Source organism: Molossus molossus, unplaced genomic scaffold, assembly GCF_014108415.1.
Source record: "Molossus molossus isolate mMolMol1 unplaced genomic scaffold, mMolMol1.p scaffold_m16_p_6, whole genome shotgun sequence".
NCBI classification, from domain to species: domain Eukaryota; kingdom Metazoa; phylum Chordata; class Mammalia; order Chiroptera; family Molossidae; genus Molossus; species Molossus molossus.
In genome coordinates, this window is record NW_023425399.1 from 25,771,446 (window position 1) to 25,792,212 (window position 20,767).

Consider the following 20,767-nt stretch of genomic DNA (forward strand, 5'->3'; position numbering starts at 1 on the left):
CCCAGAAAATTTCCTTGTGTCCCTTAGTGGTCAATTCTCACCCCAAAGATAACCACTGGTATGATTTTTGCCACATGGATCAGTGTTGCTTGACTTTGTAATGGAATCATATGTACTCTTTTTCCTCCATTTTTTTTTGACAGCTTTAGTGAAATGAAGCAGTAAAATTAATGTGCATAAACTTCACCTAAAGTATACAATTTGAAGTGTTTTAGCATATGCCCCCCTGAAGCTATTAGCACAAGATAGTTTCAAGATAATGAACATATCCATTACCCTGAAGTTTCCTCCTGTACCCTTGTATTCCATCCCTCCCTTCCCACCCTAACTACTGATGTGCTTTATATCACTACAAGCTAGTTTGCATTTTCAAGAATTGTTTAGAGAGTCATCCAGTACGTTCGCTTTTATACCTGGCTTCTTTCACTCAGCATAATTATTTTGATGCATTCCTGTTGTTGTGTCAATACTTCATTCCTTTTGCCCCTTAAGCAGCATTCCATGGTATAATATACCACAACCTGGTTATCCACTCATTTCTTGATAAACACTGGAGTGCTTCCAGTTTGGGACTCTTAGGGGAAAAGCCACTATAAACATTCTTATGCAAATATATTTGTGAACATTTGTTTTCATTTCTCATGGAATTGCTGGGCCACAGGGTAGATGTATAAAAAAGTGCCACTCTTTTCCCCCAAGTGGTTGTACAATTTTACACTCTCACCAACTGGCTGAAGTTTAACATCAGTCTTGCTCCTGGCTCCTGGCTTCTGTACTTGTTCCCTCTTCCTTAAATGCCTTTCCACTAGTTTTAGCATGGCTGGTTTCAGGTCTCAGCTCGAATGTCAGATTCCAGAGACTGTTACAGATTGAATTGTGTCTCCCCTACAACCTCATTCCTACCTAAATTTGCAGGTTGAATTCACAGAGCCCCCAGTACTTCAAAATGTAACATATTCGGAGATAAGATCATTAAAGAGGAGATTAAGTTAAAATGAGCCTATTAGGGTGGGACCCTAATCCAATATGACTGTGTCCTTCGAGAGGAAAAGATCCTAGGAAAGGTTCTGTGAGGACACAGTCAGAAGGCAGGCCATCTGTAAACCAAGGAGAAAGGTCTCAGGAGAAACCAAACCTACCAATACTTTCATCTTGAACTTCCAGCCCCAAGACCTGTGAGAAAACAAATTTCTGTTAAACTACCAGTCTGTGGTATTTTGTTATGGGCAGTCCAACAAACTAATACAGGGGCCTTTCAATCACCATTTTGCAACAACAACAACAACAAAATTAATAATAATAATAGATTCAGGTAAGAATCATCAATGAATGCTAAAACCAATGGTAAGAGTTTGGTAAAGAATAGGATAGTCCCGCCCAGGCCAGTTTGGCTCAGCAGTTAGAGCGTCGGCCTGCGGTCCGGAGAGACCCGGGTTCGGTTCCCGCTAAGGGCACGTACTTCCGTTGCAGTTTGTCCCTGGCCCTGGTTGGTCGTGCGGGTGGCAGCCACTCGATGTGTCCCTTCACGTCGATGTTTCTCTCCCTCTCTCCCTTCCTCTCTCTCCCTCCCACTCTATCTGTACAAAAAATGGAAAAATATCCTCGGGTGAGGATAAAAAAAAAAAAGAATAGGATAGTCCCAAAATTTCTTTCTATAAGATGCTTAATAGTTACAAAGGGAAAAATAGTTAACTTTTCTGTGGAGTACCTTGGTGGACACCACCTTAATCAAATGATTCAAGTTAATATCACCAAATATTGGGACAAACCAATGTCATGCGCCTCCCATTGTGATATATTGAGAACACAACTTTTGGTAGTATTCCTGACAAAATGCATAACCCAAATCTAATCATGAGAAAGTATCAGACAAATCCAAATTTAGGGGCATCTACAAAATAACTTTCCAGTACTCTTCAAAAATCTCAAAGTCATGAAAAACAAAAGAGGGTTAAGTAACTAACTGCCTTTCCAGGTTAAAGGAGATTAAAGAGATATGCCAACAAATGCTACAAGTGATCTTGAATTGGACCCTTGGGAATACACATACCTTAAAGAATATTATTGGGACACTTAGCAAAATTTAAACATGGGAAGTATATTACATAAAAGAATCCTATCATTATTAAAATCTGATTTTGATAACTGTTCTGAGATTATGCACTAGAATGTCCTTGTTCCCAGGAAATACACACAGAGTATATGGTGATAAAGGGACATGATGTCTGAAACTTACTCTAAAATGATTTAGGAAAAAACAAAATTCCTATTATATACACACATACATGAGAGAACATGATAATGAAAATACAGCAAAATATAACTCGTCATTCTGGTTGTTATATGAGAACGCTTTACTATTTTTGCAATTTATACATACTTTTGAAATTTTACATATAAAAAAAGTTACTGTCTTTAAGTAACTATCAGAAGTGGCCTGTCCCCATCCCTCAGGTACTCTTTAGCTCATTCTTTTCCTCCATCACACTTATTGCCAAAAGTTATTCTGTGTCTTTAATAATACCGATTTATTGTGTGCAACGCCCTGTCCTGTTTTAAGTGCTTTAATTGTATAATCCCAGTGAATCCTACAACTACTGTTTCTCCCATCTTACAGATGAGGAATGGAGACACAAGAAAGTTGATTAACTTGCCCAAGGTGACCTACATGATTTGTCTCCCATGGCACAAAACCTCACCTAAAGTAGTAACTGTTGTTCGCTGCTCTTTCCCCAGCAACTTAGAAGGGTGCCAAGCACATAAGAGGAATTTACTAATTATCTATAGATTCGGTTAACAAATATTCGCACTTAGTAGGCACTGGGGTACAAAGCAGTGAATAAAATATTTAAAAAATCCATGCAACCCTGGGATTTTGCAGAAGAGAAAAATAAGGCTCGTATTTACCCAAGATCAAGGGGCTAATTGGAGGCAGGATGTCGATTCCCACCTAGTCCGGGCGGTTCCCAGGAAGGAGCTATTATAAATCAATCAAACCGACCAATCCTGTCAAGCAATCAGTATTTATTAAGCGCCTACTGACTGTAGGTTATCCACACGCAGCACTGGCAAGGAGAGAGGTGGCGGTGCGCGGGCCGCTGCGGAGACCCGGAGGCCCAAGCGTTTCACCGGAATTTGGCGCCTACTTTTGTAGGTTGGGTATTCTCGCCTGTGATTGGGCCCCGTCTGCGGCTGCTCCGTCCACCTTGGCAGAACGCGGGCCGCACGGTACTCGACCGGCCGCCGGGGAATGGGCCACCAAGAGCCCCCGCTGGCGGGCGTGCCCGCGGGAGGTGCGGCTTATGTAAAGAGGTTATGTAAAGGGGTCAGCTGGCGCCAACACGTGAAGAGCCGCGGGAGCCTGGACGCCGGCTTCTCCCATGCGCACGCCGTTGCTACATCCAGGGCTGCACCGGGTTCCGGCGCACGCCCGGCGCGGGCCATTGCCTCTCGCGCTGCTCGGTACCGAAGGCGGCCCTGGCCGGGATCTGACCATCCCCAGCCCGAGGCTCCAGGGGGGAAACCTGCCGCCCGGAAGTGGAGGGGCTCAGGCCAGGTAAGGACGCGGTCTGCGGGGTAAAAGTAATTGTAGAAGCTAGAGCTACCCCCACCGCCTTGGGCCCTTGGGAAGAGCAAATGGGCCCGGATTTGGCGCGCTCAGGGACACCGAACTTTTAAACCAACCCTCTCCACCCGCTGCTCTCGGAGACTTGGGTCGGTCCGCTCGGCTCCGCTCGGGCTTAATTCAATGAACGGTTTACATGCTGGAGAACACAAGGTGGGACACAGGGAGGGGGACTCCCCCAGCGGGGCAGGTAGGAAAAGAGATTTCCACAGTCCTAATTGCTTTGTAAGGCGATTTTAATAAATCGTGAAGTCTTTTAGGACTTGTTTTTCCAACTCCTACCTGAGAAGTTAACTGAGAAAGTGGGGAGGGGGTGCTCTTCTTCCCGGTTCCCCTCTGAGCCACTGCCTGTGGTTTCGTCTTTCCCGCTTTCCCCTCCCCTCCGTGATTCTACGGTGGCTTCCGTCTTAAAGGGGCCGCGGCGGCCGGAGGAGGAGGAGCTGGACGCTCTGGCCTGCGTTCCCTGCCCCCCCGACTCGGCCTGGTCGTTTAACCGATCCTGTCCCCAGCAGGTCACAATCCAGGCTCCCGCTCCTCCGCGTCCCGGGGCCGGACGGAGGGATGAGGCAGGGGGGCCCCGGGCAGCGCCGTTGCTGCTCCCCCCGCCGCCCGCAGCCATGGAAACGGGGAAGGAGGACGGCGCCCGCAGAGGTACACAAAGCCCCGAGCGGAAAAGGCGAAGCCCAGTGCCGCGGGCGCCCAGCGCGAAGCTGAGGCCGGCGGCTGCGGCCCAGGCCATGGATCCGGTGGCGGCTGAGGCCCCCGGCGAGGCCTACCTGGCGCGGCGGCGGCCGGAAGGTGGCGGCGGGTCCGCGCGGCCGCGCTACAGCCTGTTGGCGGAGATCGGGCGCGGCAGCTACGGCGTGGTTTACGAGGCAGTGGCCGGGCGCAGTGGGGCCCGGGTGGCGGTCAAGAAGATCCGCTGCGACGCTCCGGAAAACGTGGAGCTGGCGCTGGCGGAATTCTGGGCCCTGACCAGCCTCAAGCGGCGCCACCAGAACGTGGTGCAGTTTGAGGAGTGTGTTCTGCAGCGCAACGGGCTAGCCCAGCGTATGAGCCACGGCAACAAGAGCTCGCAGCTTTACCTGCGCCTGGTGGAGACCTCGCTCAAAGGTAGGGCACTGCGGGCCGTCCCGCCGCGCGGGGCCTGGACCTACTGCTGGGGACCGCTCGGTCCAGAGGGACCTCGGGACCAGTAGGGCCTGGTCCTGTCACCCAGGGCCCAGACACACCCTCCTCTCTGGGCCCAGGCTTTGGGGCTCACGTCTCAGCTTAGTCCCTAGGATAGTCCCTGGCGCAAACATTAGCTGGTATTTTCATAACAAGCGCTCGCTAAGTTCTAACCATTGTCTTAATAAGTGCTCCATACGTGTGAGCCATTATTATGAAACGTAAGATCGGTGGGGGATTGGAGGGGGGTGGGTTCAGAGTTGGAAGAACTGCATAAGCCCCCGGATCCTCTTCTCTTTGCCTCTCAAAACAAAAAAGAAAAAACTTGACTGGACCTATCAGCACCCCCTCCTAGTCTGGTGCTAAACATCTTCACAGCCCCCTGCCCCAACTCCAGCTGCAAACTTGCTTCCTAGTCTTCCTTTTCCTCCGAGACTACCAGCGCTTGTCCCAGGGCAGTCAAGCCAACTGTCGGTTTTCTGTCTGTGTCCTCTGGGGCCTGCGGAATAACCACCCCGCAGGTGGGCCCCGAGCTGTCACATAACAATATCCAACAGCTTTCTCGCCCTCTTTACATTCTTCATCTTTTTCTTAATCCTCTGAGACTGGCATGGAAGTGGTTTTATTTATAGGAAATATGGCTCAGTGAGGGTGGGGGGCTTTGCCATCCTTGGGAAGGCTAACCCTAGTTTCTGAGTTTTCTTTGCGTTGGGGAATGAGTTAATCCTGAGTCCTCAGAACTCACATACCTTGTTCATGCTAAGGGTTCAGAGAGGAGAGGGCCAGTGGGCTAGAAGGGTCTGAGGAGACTTCTTCAGAGGAGAGGTTACTAATCTGAGTCCCAACTAGGTCCTAGATGTCTTCCAGAAGTGACTTTAGGTAATAATTCTAAAAGCGGAGAAATTAAGGATTAGATGTGAACAATGATGAAGGTTAATCAGCTTGTAAGGGGAAGCCACTTGTACTGCTGGTTTCTTTACACTTTTTTTTTATAGCTCAAGTGATGTAAACCCAGATTTGTCTTGATTCAAGACCTAGATCCTTTCAAATGGGTAATGGTGCCCTCCTTACCTCAGGATGAACTAGAGCTGACCTTTAAGAATGGGTAAGATTTGGGTGGGTTTGCATAGGGCATTTTGTTTGGAGCTTTTGCCTGACTTTAAGGTCCTACAAACTCATCCTAAGAGAACTTCCTGTCCCATTTCAAGTCAGTATTTGACAGTGGGTTGAGGGACATGATGAGTATCACCTGGGGTTCCTTTTCAAACTAGGCTTCCGCTTTATATGCCCACCCCTGCCCCATCCATCCTGAAAAGCCCACCCTTCCCCCTGTGTGAATAGATTTGTTTTGGAAAGACTTTCCAGTAGAGTTCTTTTAGCTCATCTGTATTTTACAAGCTCTTTACTTCCGTCTCAGACCATCTGGACTTCAGCGTTACCCACCTGCCTTGGGATGTGGGGATTTGCTTTGCCAGAAGATCCCCTTTTACCCTCAGTTCATTGATGCCAGTCTTGAAATTGCAACCTGGGTTTGAAGTCTTTCCCTACCAAAAATACATTTGACCCTTGAAAAACACAGGAGTTAGGGACCCTGACCTCACCCTCCCCACACACACAGCCGAAAATCTGTGTATAAATTTCGACTTTCCGCAGACAACTACTAATAGCCTGCTATTGACTGGAAGCCTTAGCAGTAACAGTGAATTAATTTGTATTTTGTATGTTACATATATATATTATATACTGTATGCTTGCAATAAATTAAGCTAGAAAAAAAGAAATGTTATTAATAAAATCATAAGGAAGAAAAAAAATACATTTACAGTATTTATCGAAAAAAATCAGCATATAAGTGGACCTGCACAGTTCAAGCCCTTGTTCAGGAGTCAACTAGACTGTTAAAACTTTCCCCACCTGTAGAATTTGTCACAACTCCACAGTAAACGGTGGTTGATACCATGGGCTTTGTTAGACTCACTTTTAGTCATGGCTTGTCTGAACTGACTGCATGAGACTTGGGACAAGTTGTTTCGAACCTGTGGGGAGCATTCCTTTATCCCTAAGATAAGGGTACCTGTGTCATGGGGTTGCTGTGCAGCCTAGGAGTGCCAGTAAGTGCCCCAGATAAGGAGCAATTTTGCCTCATTAGGTTCAGGCTGTATTTTGCATCTTCTGCCATTACCCCCAATGAGATTCACATTGTTCTTGTTCAGGTTTCCCAAATTTGTTTGACCACGGAAAACATCCTATTTCCTGTGTTGTCAGGAACCAAGTTGACAGAAACACTGGTATTTTCTTTCTTTGTGAACTAAAACGGGCCTACAGACATGAAGTATGTTGCTTTAGGTCACATGCTTTCAGTAGTTTGGAGTGTTAAATATTTGAGCCTCTATTGTGGGTCAGGTAATGTTCTGGGCTAGGAAATGGTGCTGAAGAGTAAAGCCATTGCCTCCCCTTTTGAAACTACCATTGAAATTTACATGTCAAATGTCCATTTAGAAAGCAATAAATAGATGTTCAGGTTTGGGTTTTGTTTGTTTGTTAATAGGTTTTTTATGTTTTTGGTTTGTTTGGCTTTTTGGCTAATAATTTTAAAGTGGAGAACAAAGACCCAAATTACTCCATTTTTCTGGCTTCAGTTTCCAAGTTTAGCAGTCTTAATTTAGCAGATTTAGCAATCTGCTCTGGGGTACTGACTTCACAACATACTGACATCATTTAGAAATATTAGAGCCGGAAGGAATCTTAGAAATAATCTGGTTCAGCACTGTCATTAAATAGAAAATAATTTGCAGCTACCTTTTCCCAGTCTTCAGTAATTTAGGATAATTTTGAAACAGACCAAAAAGTCTTAATCTGCCTCTAAGTCTCAATTGAACCAAATCCACATACGGGCATACCTCCTCCAAGAGGTATGGTTCCAGACCACCACAGTAGAGCTGGTCATAATCTTTTTGCTGGTGGAAGATCTTCAGGTTTTTTTTAAAAAAAGAAGCGCAATAAACGAGATATGCCTGTACCTTTACTGACACTGTAGTGTTATTTATCTTAACTTTATTTTACAAGCTCTTTATTTCATTCTCGGACTGCCTCCTCCTTCACTATGGTTAATGAATGGTCTGGACTTGCACCAGAGGAACTTAATTTGAAAAGTTTGAGGACCTGTAGAATTAAATGCTAATCAAGGTCACCGGAGGAAAAAGCAGGTTGGCTCATTAACAAGGGCTTTGTACGGAATGTTGTATAGAATTAACAAGAATGAGAATCAGAAGTTGGCAGAGAAGGTGGGCTTGAAAGAAGGGAGCCTAGGACCATGAGGACAGGTGGAGAAGGTGAAATAATTGATTTCCAGTTGGGCCAAATAGAGAAGAGTGTTTTTCCCCCATTAGTGTCAACAGTAGGGAATACTCAGAGGCATTTCTGTAGTCTTAAATTATCTGACATATAAATAATCCAATATCCAAAAGAAAAGGGAAACTTAATGCAGTTCTTGGTCTTCTCCAACTTCGTTTAATAGACTTCTGTTAAACATACACAAGTCCCACCCAGACCATTATGTGGACAACAGACACTTCAGAGTCAATAGCGGTCTTAGGTGTCGATCTGACCTTGTTTCCCAGGGAAGGAAACTGAAGCCCATAAAAGGCACAGGACTTTCCCCAAAGGAGTTAGTGGTAGCATTTAAACCAGCCTCCCAGGCTTTTAAACACCAGGTCAGCAATCCTGGAAATTACTTGGTTGATGACTTGGTGTCTTTATTTAACTTTTAAATACTTATCACAAAACAGTTAAATCATCAATAGTTTACCTCCTTGTTTCCATTGCTAAAAGACGCTGTCTTGAAAGCAGCTAAAACTAAATTCCAGATTATTGCCACTTAAAAGATAGCAGACAAAAAAGGAGAGAGAAAGAAATGAGACAGCAGGCAGGCCTGAGGTCAGAAATTCTGGTGTTCTCTCTAAAGAGCACACTGATCCTAAGGATAAAAAAAAATTACAGAACAAACTCTCAAGGCTCATAACACTGAATTAGAAAGCTGGGAACCTAGTTTATCCATACTTGGTAAACAGTAGCTCTGCTTTACCTATTATTTGATGTTTGCTGGTCTCAAGAGACCTTTAGGTGGCTTGACATGGGTGGGAATCTTGGCCCTGGTGGGGGATAGTGTCACCTGTGCACCCATGCCTAGTGAAGACTGTGGGCCCGGCACTGTATTACAAGAGGCTACACAAAGTTTCCTCATTTGGGCAGAAGACATATGCCCAAATGACCACAGTGCAAGGTCACGAGTGATGGGTATCCTAGAAAACAATAGGGTTCCCTCTGGGAGTATAGAGGCATCTAGTAAGCTGAGAAGGAAGTAGTGAGGGGAGAGTCTTAGCAGTGGATTGGCTGTCAGCTTGCAAACTCCCCTCAGCGTGTTGAGTGCCTAGGGGAACCTTAGGCTCGGCACTAGGCCACCCCTGCCCAGGCCTCTAGAAAGCAGCTTTGAATTCTCTACTGTGCTTGGGCCTCAGAATTTAGAGATCCCTCAGGTAAAGGCAGAGAGCTGAACTGTGATCTTTGGCTGTCATGGCAGTGACGTAGATAAAAGGGGGCATTAGGGGACTTGGAAATTAATGGGATACAATAGAACACTGGTCTTGACTTGGAGTCAAGAGGTGTTAGTCCCAGTTTCACCCTGTTAGTAAGAGTTAAAACTTACTGGTTATGATGTGCAGGTCTGTTCTAAAGGGTTTATACCTGTTAACTGATTCAGTCCTCAGATGCCCCTTTGGGAGTCAGTACTATAATTGTCCCTATTTTACAGGTGGACAGTAGGCTCTGAGGTTAATGAAATTGCCCAGGGTAAAAAGCTAATTTAGCCAGGACCCAAGCCCAGGCATTCTAGATTGAGTCTGAATTCCTTTTTTTTTTTTAATTTATTATTTTTTTAGAGGTTTTACATTGATTTTTTTGGAGAGAGGAAGGGAGAAAGAGATAGAAATATGGATGTGAGAGAGAAGCATCAATTGGCTGCCTCTTGCATGCCCCCTAGTGGGGATCGAGCCTGAAACCCTGGCACATGCCCTGACCTGGCCCGGACCTCTCAGACCATGGGAAGACCCTCAGTTCACTGAGCCACACCGGCTGGGCAGTTTGAGTTCCTTAACAGCTGTGCTGTGCTCTTCAGACAGGTGGCTTAAGTTCTGAGCGGTTCTGTTTTTCTGGGTCATTAAATGGGCATAATCACATTTCATACGGAAACTAATGGCTACTACTAATTTTTAATTATATATTAATCAGTTTTTTTGGCCCTGCTGATTTCTGTTGGTGCCTTCTCTAAATGTCTCAGCTGCCAGGGACCCTTTACCTCCTTTCTGGTCTATTCTTGAATGTCTTGGGACAACTACGCAGACTTCTCTCCTGCTACCAATCAACTGCCTTCCTTGTGTGTGCACTGGGGATTTTATATACTAGCCCCAGGAGATAGAAATAACTGTTACTTACTTGAGAGCTTTGGTTAATTGGGATTGCATTGGATAGGGCTTTTTATAATGTGTAAACTCTGAAGGAGAGCTTAGCTTCCTAATAGAACATAGTTTATTTTCAACTCTCATTTGACCTTTGGGGTCCGTATGTCCATAAACTCTGAAGGAGAGCTTAGCTTCCTAATAGAACATAGTTTATTTTCAACTCTCATTTGACCTTTGGGGTCCGTATGTCCAGGAGCCCTGCATAGTGACTCTCAAATTTTGGCTGTCTATAATTTACATAGTCTGCATGCCCTATTCTAGAACTTTTCCTGTTCTTTCTCTTTTTTAAGTCTCCATCGCACAATTCTCATCTTGATTCATTCCACCAAATTATTGAGTGCTGTGTATGAGGTACACTGTGGGAAGCCCGGAGACTTGCTTTCATTCCGCTCTGGGCCACCCAGTCTGCTGGAGGCGATGGACACGGCACGAGATGTCACTTCACTGCAGCCTGTGAGAGGTGCTCTGGGGGGACAGCTGCAGGGAGTGTGGACTACGTTTAGGTGAGGGAAGGGTGAAGGGTAAGAAGGTAAATCAGAAGCGATCCTGGCGAGAGGTAAGGAAGGCTTAGGTGTGTGGCAAGGCCCGTTGCTAACGGAGAGAGAAATGAGTCCGGACTGCCATGGGTAACTCCGCATTCTGCCTGGCTGGTGGAAGCTACATTTTGACAAGATCCCTGGAATGTTCAAGTATTAATAGCTAGCCTTTCATAGTATTTTCATATTTATCCTCTCTACTCTAAGTTGGTGTTTTTGTAACTTAGTCTTATACATAAGAAAGTAAAGATCCATCAAGATCAAGTAACTTGTTCAGTACCACACTGGTGAAGGGTCAGGTTCTAGATTTACACCCAGATGGGCTTTCTAGTTTGCCTGTTCTTCCCGTGCTGTCTTAGGACCGTATCAGACGCTGCCAGTGGTGCCCAGACACGCTGCTATAATGAACACTCAGGTACTGTGAGTGCTCGTATGTCACAATTAATCCTACAGCAGCCCAGTGAGTAGGTGTCCCTTCCCAGTTATGGAAAATGAAGTAGGTTCATAGGGTCTTAAGACATTGGCCCGGGTCACATAGCCATGGAGGTGAAGAGTGGGGATGATGTTGACCTGTCTCCTTGTCCTTTCTGCTAGGCCTATGGGTTCATAATTGGTCTTTTGGCTTCTATAGAACACTCTTATGATGCCCTGGCAGCCACCCCAAGGGTCCATTCTCTAGTGCACAATGACATTTGACTAATCTTAGGAAGTACTTTGAACACACCCTGCTGTGTTGACACTGAACTGTGCCCCCCACTCCCAGCCTCTTACAGTGACAGCCCAAGGTCATTGAGACTGAGACCAGAGCTTGGTCTAGGTGCTCACCTTTTCCTTGGAAAGACAAGCTGAAATAGCCCTTGTCTTCGGCAGCTTCTCAGACTGATCTTTGCTGAGCCACTTCTTTAAAGTATATTAATATATACAACTCTTAACTAGTGACCAAAACGGGGATGGCTTGTCATCAGCAGATTCAAACTTCATTTTTCAACTTTCCTTTCTAATCCTTTTTCTTCAACATTATAATTTTATATTCTTTGTTTTCTTTGTTTTACTTCACATTAAACTTGGCGTGTGACATGGTTTTTTATTTAAGTAGATTTTGTTGAAGTGTAGCACGGCCTTTTAAAGCATTCAACCAATGGGTAATCATAAAATTAACTGTCGACTGCCCTTGGACAGTGGTTTTCAACTCTCCACTTCTACCGGGCTGTGTGGGTACCAGTTCTGGTTGGTTTGGGTGCCTGGTGTGCCTTTCTTGTTGCTGTTGGTGGTAGGGAATTTTGTTCTTTTGTCTTTTTTATATTCTCCACTTAGAATAAATTGCTTGAGTAGGATTTTTGTCACATGGATTGAGAATTATTAAGATGTGTGATATATGTTGCTGAACTAGCATCTCAGCATATCTAAGTTAAACTCATAATTAGTCCTCTACTGAAAAATGAACCTGAATGTCTAGTATGGTTGAATCATCAGCATCAGGGACTGGATGAACATTAAACTCCTTGGGGACACCCTATACATAAGAGTGTGCTTAACAAGGCACTTGGGTCAAAGTGGAAATAAAACATCTAGGTGTTAAATTCTGCTTCTGGCACCAAGAGGCAGCAGTGGAGCATCACAGTTGGGAGTCCAGGCTGACTGGCTCCGAGGGCATAGGCAAGTTATTTAATCTTTTGAGGCTCAATTTCCTCACCTGCAAAAGGGGATATGATATAATTATCATCTAAGTATACAGGGGTTTGAAGTAAGAAGAGAGGATTGGCTAGAGCACTATGAATTCTTCCTGTCCATCTCACATAACGTGATAAGTTACTGCGTTCTAAACCTCCAAGACCTCTTTCTCCCATCTCCTCATCCCCTCCCGTGCCAACCTGCACATCTTTGGCTTTCAAAATCTCTGATGAGTCTCTTGGCCATCAGTCAGACTTCCATCTTCAGCTTCTTAATGCTTCCAGAGAGAACTTGTTTCACATGCTCTTTCACAGGTTAACATCTCTGAAGTCAGAACTCAGCAGCTTAGTCAATGACATACCATGGTGTTGACAACAGCCTGTAGATCTTATTTAAATGATATGTCTTAAAATCAATGACTTCTTAGATTCATTAAGCAGTATATAGATCAAGAACTTTTAGTTACTTCCTATTTCTTCCAGTTGAACTTCAAATCCTTTTGTCTGTCAATTTCTCATTGACCCCAGCTTCTTTATCTTCCGCCTCATTTGTGCCTATCTCCTGTTGCAGCTCTCCTGTGATTGCCCCAGATTACTTGGGTCCTTTGCTGCAGGCTCACACCCCACTGTGCTCTGTGCTCACTGTCTTCATCCTGGGAGACACAGCTCAAGGGGCATGCTTGTAATGATTTCAGCCTGCCTTTCTCTCATCCTCCCTATCATTCCCTGTTCCTCAGGCAGAATGGCACCCTGTTGCTTGTTCTCAAAGCTGTAGTCAGTCTGCTTTAATAGCCAGACACCTTCATAAGGCAGAGACCACTTCTTAACTCATCACATCTCTGGCGTCTGACAAGCACTGTGTTCTTAGGAAATGTTTCAGTTCAATTTACTAGAACATGGAAATCTAATTTCTGGAGGAAGCTTGGGAATAGACTTATAAAACCCTGGGTATTTTGTATCCCTTCCCATGATGTGCCTGCCTTTCTACAGCTCATACTGATTTACTCTTAAAAAATGCTGAGTGTGCTGGCCTCAAGATTCTGGATAGAGGAGGCCACATTTTTGGGAGACTTCAGCACTTCTTATTCCTGTGATTAATGAGATCTCATTACTGTGAGACACCTGCTTGATTCCCCCCACCCCCATTTTTCTGTCTTCCCATGAAGTTTGACATGGGATATGTTTTGAAATGCAGAGTTAATTTTGTGGTCTCCTGGCTATTGGACTTGGGGGAAAGGTAATAAAACCATCTTGAAAGGTGGGTCTGCCTCTCTGTAATCAAAGTGCATTTCTTAGCCCCCTGTGAGCTTGGATTAGCACTGTCTGGTGGAAGGGTTGGCAGTGGAGGCTCATATCCTACAGTGCCACTCATGGTAGCGGTCTTGGGCAAGTTGCTTAATCCCTCTCTTAGTTTCCCCACCTCTAAAACAGTGTCCAGTGAGATGAGACAGCTCACATAATGAGTCTTTAATATAGTGCCTGGAACCCAGTGGGCTCTCAAAGGTTAATTTACCTTGAATCTTTACCACCTGCAAATAACACTCAATGGTTTCTCCCTCTCTGGAAAGCTACATTTTTAACTCTCATGAATCTTATAGAACTGTCAGATTATACCAAACAAGGGAATTATAAAACTTTAAAGTTTCTTTTTTTCTATCCGTTCAAAGAACTACAAATTTCATTTGGGCATTCTGCTAGTTGCTGCATATGTCTGTTCCAGTTATACATTCTGAAACTGGGGAAATCACCCCAGGCTGGCTCGGGCACCCAGAGGGCCCACTGTCCGGTGGCCCTGTGCTAAAACACGTGGATCACCTGACCGCTAAGCCCCTGCTCTGACTGGCGAACCCCCAGTGACATTTTGAGTCTCCAGGAATTGGTGTCATTTCAGAACCAGTGTGCAGTAATCTATAAACATTTGACCATTTTCTCTTCTCCAATTCACAGTCGCCTTGGTTAATTATACGACCTAGGGCCTTGGCTGCTCAGAAGAAGGAAATTACCTGGGAGACCAGACAAGTGTTAGTAGGTTGGTTTCCTAAGGTGCGCATTTAGATTTGAGGGGGCGGTGCTTTTTCGATAGAGATCATCTCAAAGGAAAGAGTGGCCTGGCCTGGCCAGAATGCTGGTTTGGCTGTAACAGCCTGAGAAGTGTGGCATGCAGTCATCCACTTTCATTTTCCGATCTGTTTCATCTTGTGCCTCACACATGGCCTACAGCACTGGGGTTGTTGAAATCAGTGACCTCCTAGGACTAAGGCTGAGGTCCGGTGGGAATACCAGTGTTAGTGATAGTCAGGATGTGGTGCCCAGAGGACCTTACACTCGGCAAAATGTATTCCACGCCTGTGACGTAATCGCAGGAATGTGGGGTGGCCGTCATTCTCATTAGGTAGATTATAAGACTGAGGCTCAGAGAGGTTCAAGGACTTGCCCAGAGTTCTAGCCATCATGCCTCAGTCTCCCTGTGTTTTCCTTTGAACTAAGAAACCACTCAGGAGACCCACGGGACCCTGGCCCTCTGGTCCGTCCTCTTCCTGTAACTGCGCTTGGCCTGCTTCTGGAGAGCAGCGTGCGTGCCACACCCCTCCCTGTGTGTGGCTGCGAGGTGCCTGAGGGAAGGGACTGCAGCTCTGCCAGGCCTCCTCCGTCCTAGGGGGCTGCTGGGTGGAAGCACCGCAGCTCCTCATGAGCTCCGCCCCGAAGTTCTTCCCTCTCCAGGACAAGCAGCTGTGTTCCCCTGTGTTCCCGTCTGGGGTGCTCACGGATGCTGTGTCTGCGTCTGAGCCCTTCCTCTCCGGGGCTTTCCCCTCAATAAACAGCCCCCTCCCGTGGCATCCATCCCCTGAGCTGGGCCACTTCCCCAGAGCCAGCTTTTCAGTCCTGGGTCTCATCTGCCCCACCCGCTCCCTCACTCAGGGCCCGTTTTACCCCGTTTCTGTCCCCGGACTCTCATGACCGGGACGTACATTGTAGTCTGTTTTGCAGATTTGTTGTCTTGTTACTTCAGTTGCCATAGTTCCCAACTTTGTATATAAAATAATCATCACTCCCCACCCTCTATTTCCCCACTGTTTCAGTGAAAAGGTTGCACTATTTTCTGAAGTGGCCTTTGCAGAAGGGATTTGATGGCTTTTTAATCGTTTCCTTTCTGGCTCTACCACCAGCAGACATTTCTTGCTCTCCTGTTTATGACTCTTTATTCTGGAGTCTAGATTGATTTGGGATTCAGATCGCCGCTTCATTTTGTAGTGTTTTTAGATGAAGAACCTCAGCCTCCTAGAGCCAATGACCTAGAAAGAGGATGAGATGGGAAACAACTGATTTAAAAAAAAAAAAAAAGGTCTGCCCTAAACTGGTTCTGCCTGTATTACTTTGATTGTGAGTAATATAAGCAAACAAATTATGTAATTACAGGGGAAATAAGGCCTGCCAGATGTGGTCAGAAACCTAAGGGTTTTACTTTGTCCATCTTATTGCCTTAACCTAGAACTCCCAAACCACTGGCTTTGGTAGACTGTGGTAATTTGGGGGCCCTGGGTCACTGCTTCTCTTTATAATAAGGTACAGTAAGTAAATGGCTGGTAACAGGAACCCTCTGGAGCGGCTATGTGAGAGGTGCAGCCCTCGTTTTTGGTAGAATGGAGACGCCACACTTGACTGTAGGCCCTGGCTTAGTCGAGGATGATCCATGTGACCACCTCGGGCAGGCCCAGCCTCATCTGCTCGGTAAGACATCTGGGGCACTGGCAGTCATCAAATAACTTCACGTAAAGGTACAGTGGACCGTGAATTGCTTTATAAGGAATATTGGGTGTGGTGATTGCAGGGTGGGGTGGGTGGAGGCAGAAAAGGGCATAGAGGGGATAAATGGTGATGGAAAAAGTAAAATAAAATAAAGGAATATTGGAATTTGTGTGGAAATGCCAGTCACCAGCTTTCCTGGAGCTTCTGTAGTTTAAAAGGAAAGACTTGGAAAGATAGAGCTGGAGTTTCAAGCCAGCACAATTTGATTCCACCTTTACATCTACTTCAGATCCTATAGTTCCCACCAGACTTCCTATTTACATCTCTAGTCATTTGTTCCTCGGTTCTGTTAATCCATTCCATCTCTCAGCCTATAGAATTCCCTTCTTGCTTCTCCCAGCTCATCTACTGCCTGTCCTTTAGGGGCAACTTAAGTCCCATCCCTTCTCATTTCTCCAGATCTGGCAGCTCGTAGCCTCCCTCCCCCACCTCCTCCCTGCCACTGCTCATAAAATGACCTTGGTGCAGACACACAGCTTACAATGGTCGCTATTTTAGAAACTGGTTATATCTCCTTTAGGTCAAGCTTCATTAGAGACGGGGGTGTTGTGTACATACTTTGCTAGGCATATGGTGGGCTAGCAGAAAACACTGATGAATTGGAGTGTGCCTCTGGAATAAACAGACTTGTAGTGCAGTTCTAGATGCATTGACAAGAATCAGTATACAAGTCAGTAAGGGCCATTTGCTTGGCATGGAATAGCAGACATTTGACAATCTTGCATGCTTTGCCTTGTCTCATCAGCACGCTGTCTGGAGACAGTATAATGGAATACAATGGTTTTGCAGTCAAATGGACTTGAGCCTTTTAACTCTTAAGTCTCTGGGCCTCAGGTTCTTCATTTTAGAAGATGGGGCTGTTTCCTCTTTCCTCCTTAGGTGGTGATAAATATTAAATCTCTGAGCCTCGGGTTCTTCATTTTAAAAGATGGGGCTCTTTCCTCCTGCCTCCTTAGGTGGTGATAAATATTAAGTCTCTGAGCCTTGGGTTCTTCATTTTAAAAGATGGGGCTATTTCCTTCTGCCTTCTTAGGTAGTGGTAAATATTAAGTTGAATGTCAAGTGCCAGTGCAGGCGCTCTGTAAGTGGTTACACGTGGCCCTTTATGGGTGAAGAAGCAGAAGTAGAAACTTGGAAAGGTGAACTAAGTTGCCTCCTGGCTGTTCGCCTAGGCAGCAGTAAACCAGAGTTACAACCCAGGCACCCTTAACCCCAAACCCAGGTGCTGGGTGCCAGTCTCTGCAGCCTGTGTTGTACCATGTCTTGTCCCTTGACTCATCCTCTGTGAGTAGAGATGGGCTGGCTTGTAGAGTTGGCTCGTGCTGATTGTACTGGTCCTCTTGGATTGGAGCGATTATCACCACTGTCACACTTAACTTGAATCCACTGCATTCCTGTAGCCTAAAGGTGGTGTGAATGTGCCCATCTCACTCAAGCTCTTTCCGGTCTTCCTTTGATTTAGGAGAAAGGATCCTGGGTTATGCTGAGGAGCCCTGTTATCTCTGGTTTGTCATGGAGTTCTGTGAAGGTGGAGACCTGAATCAGTACGTCCTGTCCCGGAGGCCGGACCCAGCCACCAACAAAAGCTTCATGCTACAGCTCACAAGCGCCATTGCCTTCCTGCACAAAAACCACATCGTGCACAGGGACCTAAAGCCAGACAACATCCTTATCACGGAGAGGTCTGGCACCCCCATCCTCAAGGTGGCAGACTTTGGACTAAGCAAGGTCTGTGCTGGGCTGGCCCCCCGAGGCAAAGAGGGCAATCAAGACAACAAAAATGTGAATGTGAATAAATACTGGCTGTCCTCAGCCTGCGGCTCAGACTTCTACATGGCCCCTGAAGTCTGGGAGGGACACTACACAGCCAAGGCTGACATCTTTGCCCTGGGCATTATCATCTGGGCAATGATAGAAAGAATCACTTTCATTGACTCTGAGACCAAGAAGGAGCTCCTGGGGACCTATATCAAACAAGGGACTGAGATCGTCCCTGTTGGTGAGGCGCTGCTAGAAAACCCAAAGATGGAGTTGCACATCCCCCAGAAACGCAGGACTTCCATGTCTGAGGGGATCAAGCAGCTCCTGAAAGATATGTTAGCTGCTAACCCACAGGACCGGCCTGATGCCTTTGAACTTGAAACCAGAATGGACCAGGTCACATGTGCTGCTTAAAATTCAGGGCAAAGCATCTTGGGTGTTTTTAAACTAGGTGAGTGTACTCTTTTTGTTGTGCATGCAGTCTTCCTGGACTGGCTTTTTCACTGAGCCCTGGGGTGGACCCTATGGAGTTGGGAAATGTAGGATTGAAGAGAACTAAGTGCTTGTTATTAAAGATCCCCCAAGTCTTGATGAGATTATTTGAGTGTGAGTTGGAATGACTAGAGAAGTTTTCTGAGTGGAGTTGCATTTGAGCTGAGTCTCTTTTAAGTTTCCTAGAAACACGTTTTCTCATCAATTAATAAATGTTTACTGTGGAAAATGTGCAAAACAGGTATGGGCAATTTTTTTTCCAGAGGATAAGCATCCCTAATTGTATCTATCCCCCCTGCTTGGACATCCAGTTCTCTAGTTCAGATCACGCGGTAGTTAAGTACATTTCTGTTTTCTGCTCCTTCAGGCAACACTAATCTGAGTATTTTCCCATGTCATACTTTGAAAGTGTGGGTTTCATAATTAACATTTTATTATGTTTATCATAATGTAACCATTCTCCTACTCTAGATCAGGTGATTTCTCCATACTTTAGACACTATAAACAGTGAATGAGTGAATATTCTTATCTGGAAGGCTCTGCTTATGTATATTATTGCCCAGGTTTATTGTGGGCTTTCACTTGCCAAGTATTGTGCTAGGCTCTGGGGTAACAATGGTAAGTAAGTGACATCAGAAACCTGCCCCATTCTCATGCATTCTGAAGCTCAATTGGGGAGAGAAACATTACTCAATATTTATCATAGTTGCTTTGCAACAAAGGAGAACTGACCTTCCAGGGCAGGGTGCCCAGAGGCAAGAGTAGGAAATTAGGGGCAAAGAGGGGCATTCCAGGGAGAAGAAGATCTAGCCTCTGCAAAGGACCTGAAGCCAGAGGGACCCTCGCACGTTTGAGAGACTCCACCAGTTTGGGTGAGTGAAGAGTGTAGGTATGTGGTAAGCAGGGACAATAGTGGCCTACCAGGAGAAAGTGGACAGAGATCAGGTGGAAAATCCAACAGTGTGTACCAGGAATGATAGCAAGTTCAACTGTGCCAGAGCCTGAGTGTGAGCAAGATCAGAAGTAGGTGAAACCTGGGACCCTGGACTTTGCCCTTGGCTTAGCAGACTTGGGAGCCATCTGTGGACCAGAGTAGAACAATGCAGCATTGAGGACTTAAGCATGTGTATGTTGAATTGAACAAGATTGGAGACTTGGAGACAAGTTAGATCAGTTATTTTATTCACACTACTAAGGGATGTTGTTGAACCTGAAATGAGTAGCACTGAGGATTGAGAGGTGCCTTGACCTTCTGGGAGAGGACTGGTAAGACAACTGGCCAGATGTGGAAGTAGAAGAAAGAAAGAAATAGATGTGGGAAATTAATGGCAGTGCACACAAATGCTGGCCTGTTCTGGTCAGATTTGAGTTATTTTCCTTAACACAAATCCCCAACCTTGTTCTGTGGGAAGGAAAATAAAAGAGCATTGACCACCATGTTTGCTAGGCAGTTTCATATGTACACATTTTTTCTCCTTTGCAACCTTATAATGGGTTAAGTCATTTACCCAGTATCCTACTAAATTAAAGGCAGGTTTATCTTACTCATACCTCCCCCCCTTTGCCCCTTTTTTTCTTAATATCAATATGGCAGGCTGGTGGTAAGCTGCTCTTATGTTCTGCTGAAGCCGTGAGATGAGGTGAAGGGGATGGGCTGAGCCCAATGGTTGGTCACAAGGAAGGGGCTTTAGCACATCAGACACAGAGCCTTCCATCGTCTGGATGGGTTCTTAGTCCCCTCCTTTCCTTCCATCACACGCAGATTTCTAGTTGGACTTGGTTAATACTGAGTTGAGATGATTACATCTGTAGTGTTCTCAGTAAATTTATTTCTAGAATGAGTCGCTTGGTTTAATTCTTCTATTCCACAAACATTTATTGAGTGAATACCTTCCAAATGCCAGGCCAGTACCACTGCCCGGTACTCCCTAAATCTGGGTTTGGGCTAATACCACATTAAAGCCCCCAAAAGTGTTGGCTAGAGAGTGTTTTAATTGTATTTCATGCTGTCACTTCCCATTTCTGTCTCATCTTTTCCACTTTTTAAAAAACCCTTAGAATTCAAGTTTGCCCTGGAGTAGGAAGAAGGTTGTCATTGGAAGAGGGACCTGAATTTGGGTTAGGATTATGGGGCTGTCACAACTAATTGAGATCACGGCTTCCATTTGGACATCCACAGTTGGGATTTG

The 20,767-nt window shown here is 45.6% G+C and overlaps 1 protein-coding gene across 1 annotated transcript in view; it reads left to right on the forward strand.

The window, feature by feature from the left end:
* The first annotated feature begins 3,235 nt into the window (after positions 1–3,235).
* STK35 (serine/threonine kinase 35) overlaps positions 3,236–20,767 on the forward strand; it is a 38,253-nt gene continuing 20,721 nt past the window's right edge. Inside the window, exons 1-3 of the mRNA XM_036244669.1 lie at positions 3,236–3,556; positions 4,138–4,738; positions 17,787–18,536. Coding sequence (XP_036100562.1) covers positions 3,251–3,556; positions 4,138–4,738; positions 17,787–18,499 — 1,620 coding nt within the window. The 5' untranslated portion in view covers positions 3,236–3,250 and the 3' untranslated portion in view covers positions 18,500–18,536. The remainder of the gene's footprint in view (positions 3,557–4,137; positions 4,739–17,786; positions 18,537–20,767) is intronic.